This window comes from Pristiophorus japonicus, chromosome 4 (assembly GCF_044704955.1).
Source record: "Pristiophorus japonicus isolate sPriJap1 chromosome 4, sPriJap1.hap1, whole genome shotgun sequence".
Classification (NCBI taxonomy): Eukaryota; Metazoa; Chordata; class Chondrichthyes; family Pristiophoridae; genus Pristiophorus; species Pristiophorus japonicus.
In genome coordinates, this window is record NC_091980.1 from 138,445,674 (window position 1) to 138,454,549 (window position 8,876).

The following is an 8,876-nucleotide window of genomic DNA, read 5'->3' on the forward strand; positions in this document are numbered from 1 at the left end:
GGTGACATCAGGGAAAAATAGAAAAAAGTCAAAGCTAACGGCACTATATCTGAATGCACGAAGCATTTACAACAAAATAGATGAATTAATAGCGCAAATAAAAAATGAATAGATTTGATCTAAAAGCCATTACAGAGTCGTGGTTGCAAAGTGGCCACGGTTGGGAACTAAATATTCCAGGACACTTAACTTGTAGAAGAGATAGGCAAAATGGAAAAGGAGGGGTAGCCCTGATAATAAAGGATGGGATAACAACAGTAGCGAGAAAGGATCTCAGCACCGAAAATCAAGAAGCATAATAATTTTGGGTGGCACTAAGAAAAACATTGGTGGGAGTTGTTTATAGGCCCCAAGCAGTAGCTGGAATGTAGGGCGCAGTATAAATCAGAATATTAGAGGTGTATGTAACAAGGGTAATACAGTAATCATGGGGGACCTCAATCTACATAGAGAATGGGCAAACCAAATTTTCAGTAATACTGTGGAGGACAAATTCATGGAATGTATACATGATAGTTTTCTAGATCAGTATGTTCAGGAACCAACTAGAGAACAGGCTACTTTAGATCGAGTATTGTGCAATGAGAAAGGGTTCATTAATATTTTTAATTTCTCTTGTTAGCCACCGTTGGACCACTTATCCTGTGGAGTTTTTGTGCCTTAAAGTAATGTATATTTGTTGTAAATTATATATTCATTCTTTAAATGCTATCCATTACTTGTCTACCATCATCCCTTTTAATGTAGTTTCCCAATCTACCTTAGCCAACTCGCCCCTCATAATGGTGTAAAGGGGCCTTTAGGGAAGAGTAACCATAATACGATAGAATTTTATATTGAGTTCGAAGATGATTTAGTTAATCTGAAACTAGGGTCTTAAATCTAAACAAAGCAAACTAATAGGATTTAAAGAATGAATATATAATTTACAACAAATATACATTACTTTAAGGCACAGCATAATTGGTCCAACGGTGGCTAACAAGAGAAATTAAAAATAGTATTAGATCAAAAGAAGAGGCTTATAATGTTACCAAAAAGAGTAATAAGCCCGAGGATTGGGAGGATTTTAGAATTCAGCAAAAGAGGACCAAGAAATTGATAAAGAAAACGAAAATAGAATGAGAGTAAACTGACGAGAGACATAAAAACAGACTGTAAAAGCTTCTATAGGTATGTAAAAAAGAAAAGATTAGCGAAAGTAAATGTGGGTCCCTTACAGGCTAAGACAGGAGAAATTATAATTGGGGATAAGGAAATGGCAGAGAAATTAAACAAGTACTTTGTGTCTGTCTTCATGGAAAAACACTCAAAATACCCCCCGGAAATAGTGGAGAACCAAGGGTGAGAATGAGGAATTGAAAGAAATTAGAATTAGTAACAACAATAGTTCCGGAGAAATTAATGGGACTGAAAGCCGATAAATCCCCTGGAGCTGATGGCCTACATCCTAGGGTTTTGAAAGAGGTGTCTATAGAGATCGTGGATGCATTGATTATCATCTTCCAAAATTCCATCGATTCTAGAACAGTTCCTGCGGATTGGAAGGTAGCAAATGTCACCCCACTATTTAAGAAAGGAAGGAGAAAATGGGGAACTAGACATCAGTAGTAGGGAAAATGCTAGAATCTATTATTAAGGACGTGGTAACAGGGCACTTAGAAAATAATAATAGGATTGGGCAGAGTCAACACGGATTTATGAAAGGGAAATCATGTTTGACAAATCTGTTAGTTTTTTGAGGTTGTAACTAGCAGAACAGAGATGGGGAACCAGTGGATATGGTGTATTTGGAATTTCAGAAGGAATTTCGATGGGGTGCCACACAAAAGATTATTAAACAAAATTAGGGCTCATGGGATTGGGGTAATATACTGGTATGGATTGTGGATTGGTTAACAGACAGGAAACAGAGAGTAGGAATAAACAGGTCATTTTCGGTTTGTCAGGCTGTAACTGCTGGGGTACCACAAGGATCGGTGCTTGGGCCTCAGCTATTCACAATCTATATTAATGATTTGGATGAGGGGACCAAATGTAATATATCCAAGTTTGCTGATGATACAAAGCTAAGTGAGAATGTACGTGTGGGGAGGATGCAAAGAGGTTTCAAGGGGATATAAACAGGCTAAGTGAGTGGGCAAGAACACGGCAAATTGAATATAATGTGGAGAAATGTGAAGTTATCCACTTTGGTCGCAAAAATAGAAAAGCAGAGTATTTTTTAAATGGCGAGAGATTGGGAAATGTTGGTGTTCAGAGGGACCTGGGTGTCCTTGTACACGAATCACTGAACGTTAACATGCAGGTACAGCAAGCAATTAAGAAAGAAAATGGTATGTTGGCCTTTATTACAAGAGGATTTGAGTATAAGAGTCAAGTCGTCTTACTGCAATTATATAGGGCCGTAGTGAGATCACACCAAGAGTATTGTGTACAGTTTTGGTCTCCTTACCTAAGGAAGGATACACCAGCCATAGAGGGAGTGCAACAAAGGTTCACCAGACTGATTCCTGGGATGGGTGATTGTTCTATGAGGAGAGATTGAGTAGACTAGGCCTATATTCTCTAGAGTTTAGAAAAATAGGTGACCTCATTGAACCATACAAAATTCTTACAGCTTTTAACAGGGTAGAGAGGATGTTTCCCCTGGCTGGGGAATCTAGAACCAGGGGTCACAGTTTCAGAATAAGAGGTCAGCCATTTAGGACTGAGATGAGCTGAGCTGCCCACCCCATATCCTCTGCATCATAAGCCCGCTACTTCCATCTACGTAACACTGCCAATCTCTGCCCCTGCCTCAGCCCATCATTTGCTGCTGAAACCATAATCCTTGTCTTAATGGTACCAGAGTTGACTATTCCAATGCTCTCCTGACTGACCTCCCATCTTCCACTGTCTGTAAACTTGAGCTCATCCACATCTCTGCTGCCCATGTCCTAATTCACACCAAGTGGCTTGATGGACCATTTTGTCTTTACCTGTCCGTCATTGTCTGTAAGTCCCGCTCACCCATCACCCCAGTCCTTGATGATCTACATTAGCTCCTAGTCCTCCAATTTAAAATGTTTATCTTCAGATTTAAATCCCTCCATGACCTCACCCCTCCCTATCTCTGTAACCTCCTCCAACCCTACAACTTCTCATCTCCAAAGAATATTGCCTTCAACCATCGAGGCCCTTAGCTCCAGAATTTCTCCCCAAAATCTCTCCTTCCGTAAGGCCCTTCTTAAAGGCCCTCTTTGATCAACTTTTCACTCACCTGTCTCAATTGAGCTGTGACTCAGCAGGCAGCACCCTTGCCTCTGAGGCAGAAGGTTATGGGTTCAAGCCCCACTCCATGGACTTGAGCACAAAATACAGGCTAACACTTGGGTGCAGTACCGAGTAATTATCACTCAATCAACATCAGTGATACAGATTGTGGGTGAAATTGCGTAGCGCCCCGTTAGGGGGCGGTAACATCCGGGAGGCGGGACATTTTGCGCCAGGCGCGGAAGTCCCGTCCCACTCGAAAAATTGGGTTACCGTCCCCGAAAAAAAGGGGAGAGCAAAATAACGTGCTCCACTTCCTTTCCGGGGCGGTAATGGGGCGGCCGGGTCGGGAGCGGGGCGCAGCGCTGCACTGAGCCACATAGCGTTGTCATGTAGGAGGGGCTCTACCCTTTATTTGAGGGAAGGGCCCATGCTGCAAACTCTGCAGTGAAGAAACTGGCCTCCATGGACCACCGGGAGCGGGGGGAGCCGTTCCCACAGCCTGTCACTCAAGCAGAAGAAAGACAGCTAATTTTTTTTAAATTACCTCCCCTTTAAGTAGCGCCCTGTGAGCGGCCTGCAGCTCGGAAACTGTCGCTGGCATCACCCCGCGCAGCTTCAGGGGATGCTCTCCAATCTTTGTTCCAGGGTGATAACATAAGAACATAAGAAATAGGAGCAGGAGCAGGCCATACAGCCCCTCGAGCCTGCTCTGCCATTTAATAAGATCATGGCTGATCTGATCATGGACTCGGGTCCACTTCCCTGCCCGCTCCCCATAACCCCTTATTCCCTTATCGTTTAAGAACTGTCTATTTCTGTCAAATTTACTCAATGTCCCAGCTTCCACAGCTTTCTGAGGCAGCGAATTCCACAGATTTACAACCCTCTGAGAGAAGAAATTTCTCCTCATCTCAAATTTAAATGGGCGGCCCCTTATTCTAAGATCATGCCCTCTAGTTCTAGTCTCCCCCATCAGTGGAAACATCCTCGCTGCATCCATCTTGTCAAGCCCCCTCATAATCTTATACGTTTCGATAAGATCACCTCTCATTCTTCTGAATTCCAATGAGTAGAGGCCCAACCTATTCAACCTTTCCTCATAAGTCAACCCTCTCATCTCCGGAATCAACCTAGTGAATCTTCTCTGAACTGCCTCCAAAGTAAGTATATCCTTTCTTAAATATGGAAACCAAAACTGCACGCAGTATTCCAGGTGTGGCCTCACCAATACCCTGTACAACTGTAGCAAGACTCCCTTTAGTACCCAATGTGCATCGCCGCGATGACGTTGTTATCGCCAGAGAAAGCGAAGTGGGGCGCTACAGGTTACCGCCGCCGCTAAACTCCCACAAAATTTAGCAGGAATCGTTAGCGGTGCCACACCCGTAATGGGAGGAGCAAACGACCCGTATTCCTGGGACATTGTGTTTCCTACATTACAACAGTGAATACACTTCAAAAGTACTTTGTGGCCCCCCCGACCTGCGAGAGAACAGCTCCGCAGCTCGGCTATAAAAGAGCTGGAGCGGCATACCACTTCAACCTACAGCGCGAGCTGCTCCAAGGAATTTGAGATGGGCGACTGGGTGACATCATCAAAACCCTGGTCGCCGTCTTGGAGCGTGGGCAGGAACATTGGCAGGGCCCAGGTACAGAGGAGTGGGACGGTCGGGCGGATGAGCAGCGAGTGTTTGTGGCAAGATGCGATGAGTGTTTCTGGCGGAGGAGCGGCGAGAGATCGTGGCGGAGGTGCGACAGATGAGGTTATAGGGCCCAGAAGAGCCAAGGGCCCAGGGGCAGCCCACACTGCAATATGTGTGCACACTAGGTACGTGCAGCAGAGCAGGTCTCCAGTCGTCCTGGTTCAATCCTTGCCACTGGATAAAGGCCTAGTTCTGTCAAGCCCATGTGGTGGCTGATGTGCAACAGTCACAACACGTTAAAAAAATCCACGCAAATCAATTGGAGTTCAGGACTGGAACATCAGGTCATTCATTGAAATATCTGTGAACTCATTTGGAAGCAAGTCATCCTCGTTCGAGGGACCGCCTATGATGACTTCAATGGCTGTAAAGCGCTTGGGGACCAAGGTAAAGGGGAGGGAGGAGGGGTCAGACCAGCACAAGCCATGCAGATCCAACCCATCCCCGTGTCAGGTCGGTACTGATAGTGACTCAATACATGGCAGAAATACATGGCACCACTTCTATTCCCTTTCCGGAGCACAACGTTTGATTGTTGGATGGAACCGCCGACACGAGCACATATCCCAATCACAGGGAAACATTTCATCATTAGTTATCTGCAGAGGTTTATCTGCACTGGGTTCGGGATTAGCAGGGTTTTCAGCCGCTCCGCGCACACTCACTCACCGGGCCGCTCCGGGTCCGGCTCGGGTCTGCTCCAAGTCCAGCCAGTCGGGAAATACTCCCGATACAGGGGAGCCGCCGCTGCAGCTGCCGGGGTGGGAAGAAAAATGAACTGAACGGATCAGGAAATGAAATAACAGAATGTGAAAGTGAAACTGAGGGCGTCACGTAACAGAGTGAGAGTAATAGAGGATGAGAGTAATAGAGGATGAGAGAGAGGGTGAGAGTAATAAAAGGAGAGTGAGAGGGTGAGTAATAGAGGGAGAGTGAGAGGGTGAGAATAATAGAGGGAGAGTGAGAGTAATAGAGGGAGAGTGAGAGTAATAGAGGGAGAGTGAGCGGGTGAGAGTAATAAAGGAGGAGTGGGTGAGAGAGGATGAGAGTAATAGAGGGTGAGAAAGAGGGTGAGAGTAATAGAGGAGGAGTGAGTGGGTGAGAGTAATAAAGGGAGTGAGAGGGAGAGTAATAAAGGTAGAGTGTAGGTGAGTAATAAAGGGAGATGAGTTTGAGAATAATAATAGGTGAGAGGGAGAGTAATAAAGGGAGCGTGAGGGGAGTAATAAAGGGTGAGAGGGAGAGTAATAAAAGTAGAGTGAGGGGGGAGTAATAAAGGGTGAGAGTAATAAAAGGGTGAGAGTAATAAAAGGAGAGTGAGGGGGAAAGTAAGGATGAGAGTAATAAAGGGAAGAATGATAGGGCTAGAACTTGAGAGTAAGAGTAACTAACAAAATGAGAGTAACGAAGGAAGAGTGACAAGGTAAGAGTGAGAGTAACAAAGCAAGAGTAACAAGTTGAGAGTAACAAAGGCAGACAAAGACTGACAGACTAACAATAGCAAAGTGCAAGAAATAAAGAGTAACAGTAACAAAGTGGGAGAGTCACCAGGGTGACAAAGTGCAAGTAACAAAGTGAAGTGGGGATTTTCAGCTCTGCTATAATTATAGGGTTAAGAAAGAGTCTCGGGACTCAAATTAACTAACAGGCTGTTTGCAGTGGTCAGCTTTTAGATCGCTTAAGAGGCAGTTGACATAATGCTAAGAATAACATGTTGACTTTGCAAGAACTAACCGAGGTAAGCTGCATGACTTAGAAATGGAACCACAAGGGGCCTAGGAGGGTAGGAAAGCAGAACAATGGGGCAGAAGTGAACCATTAACAGGATACTACCTGGCCTGAGCAAAGGTCAGGCTAACAACAATAGATTGTGGCCACATCAGTCAGGACTTCTTCCGGTAATGGAGCCGGTACCTTAATGTTAAGTGAGCTAGGCATAAAACAGAGGCGAGTGATTATGTGCTGCGGAAGGTAAGTAACCAACCAATCACTGTGCACGCGGGCTTTTGGCTAATCAAATTGTGCCAAAGGATCGTGCACGAGGTTGAGCATGTATGTTTACGTGTAAAAAAGATTGTTTTAAACTACGTATCATTGGACAGTGACCTTGCTAGACCCATAGCAGGTCACCTCCCCACCGGTGTGAATAAAGACTGCTTGAATCTTCAAACACAGTCCTGGTGTCGAATGTTTATTTTAAATACTCCACTTCACAAAGTGAAAGAAACAGTATCCAGGAGGTGACTTATGACTGTACACTTGGCTCCTCGACAGCTCATCGGGTATGGTACACTTCCAGACATCAAGAGCATGAGGGAAGATTTATAGAAACTGAAAACTGACTTGCCATTTTCAAACCCTAGGCCATGTTCAGATATTTCCTTGCTTTGACACATCAATGATCAACGGGCAAGACAATGTTCATCACCAGAGGGGTTGAACTGTTTCCATATCTCATATAATTGGTCACCCAGTGAAAGCGATTGTTCCTGTTATTATTAGACCGTTCTAACTTAAGTTAATATTGATAGGCCCAAGTTTTACGATTGTACTGGATGAATACAGGAGTGAATGCCGCTGGGCTACATTGATCCTATCTACAAGAGTGCTATAAATGGGTCGGCCATTTAGGACTGAGATGAGGAGAAATTTCTTCACTCAGAGGGTTGTGAATCTTTGGAATTCTATATCCCAGAGGGCTGTGGATGCTCCATCATTGAGTATATTCAAGATTGAGATCGATAGATTTTGGTCACTAAAGGAATCAAAGGATCTAGCGGGAAAGTGGAGTTAAGGTCGAAGGTCAGCCGTGATCTTACTGAATGGTGGAGCAGGCTCGAGGGGCCGTATGGCCAACTCCTGCTCCTATTTTTTATGTTCTTGAAACTGAGTTTTACTGTATGGTTTACAGTGATTATGTTGATAATTATATTGTGGATACATGAGGAGTTTGTGAGTAGAAAGTGCATCAAATCTTCACCGTCTCCGTTGCAAGTTAATTGCTAAATCTTACCGCTAGCTGTGGCTAGATTTCTGGAATCTGTTATTTTTAAGTTGTAATGCCTTTTAAGGGTGACCTAGATCACTCATAGTACAATACCCTGACACAGTTCATGTGCAATTTCTGGTCAAAACTGATGGAGCACAAAGCAGATTCTCGAGGGAGGCAGGCAGAGTGAAATAACTTCTTGGGTTCAATCTCATACGTTGACAGAATTTACCAATTTAAATATTCATTCCGAAGATCCACTCCAGACACTTTAACAGAAAATACAGGCTGACACTTCAGTGCAGTGCTGAAAGAATGCTGCACTGTCAGAGGTGCCGTCTTTTAGACGAGATGTTAAACGTCTGCTCTCTCAGGTGGATGTAAAAGCTCCCACTGCACAATTTTGAAGACGGGAGAATTCAACCCAGTGTTCTGGTCAATATCTAACCCTCAACCAACTTAATTAAAAACAGATTATCTGGTCATTCTCACATTGATTTTGGGACCTTTATGTGTGTTAATTGGTTGCCGCGTTTCTTACAGTACAGCAGTGACTACTCCAAAAATACTTCATTGGCTGCAAAGCGCTTTGGGATGTCCTGAGGTGAAAGGCACTGACCCCGAGCACATGCCTTCTAGGCCCATATGTTGATTGACCTCTGACCCTGGGCACATGCCCTCTAGGCCCATATGTTGATTGACCTCTGACCCTCAGCACAGGCCTTCTAGGCCCACGTGTTAATCCACCTCTGACCCTGGACACAGGTGCTGAAGGCCCATGTATTAATCGACCTCTGTCGCTGAACACAGGCCCTACAGAACCATGTGTTAATCCACCTCTGACCCTGGGCACAGGTCCTGAAAGCCCAGGTGTTAATCCAGCTCCAACCCTGGGCTGTTTGGATTTAAAAAAATGCAGACTCTAG

At 44.6% G+C, this 8,876-nt stretch overlaps 1 protein-coding gene across 1 annotated transcript in view; it reads right to left on the minus strand.

Annotated features, from left to right (window-relative positions):
- The window catches only part of LOC139262688 (apoptosis-associated speck-like protein containing a CARD), a 97,205-nt gene extending 90,495 nt beyond the window's left edge, over window positions 1-6,710 (minus strand). Inside the window, exons 1-2 of the mRNA XM_070877840.1 lie at window positions 6,696-6,710; window positions 5,631-5,739 (exon numbers count right to left, since the gene is read on the minus strand). Of these exons, the coding sequence (XP_070733941.1) occupies window positions 5,631-5,739; window positions 6,696-6,710 (124 nt within the window). The remainder of the gene's footprint in view (window positions 1-5,630; window positions 5,740-6,695) is intronic.
- Between the last annotated feature and the right edge of the window lie 2,166 nt (window positions 6,711-8,876).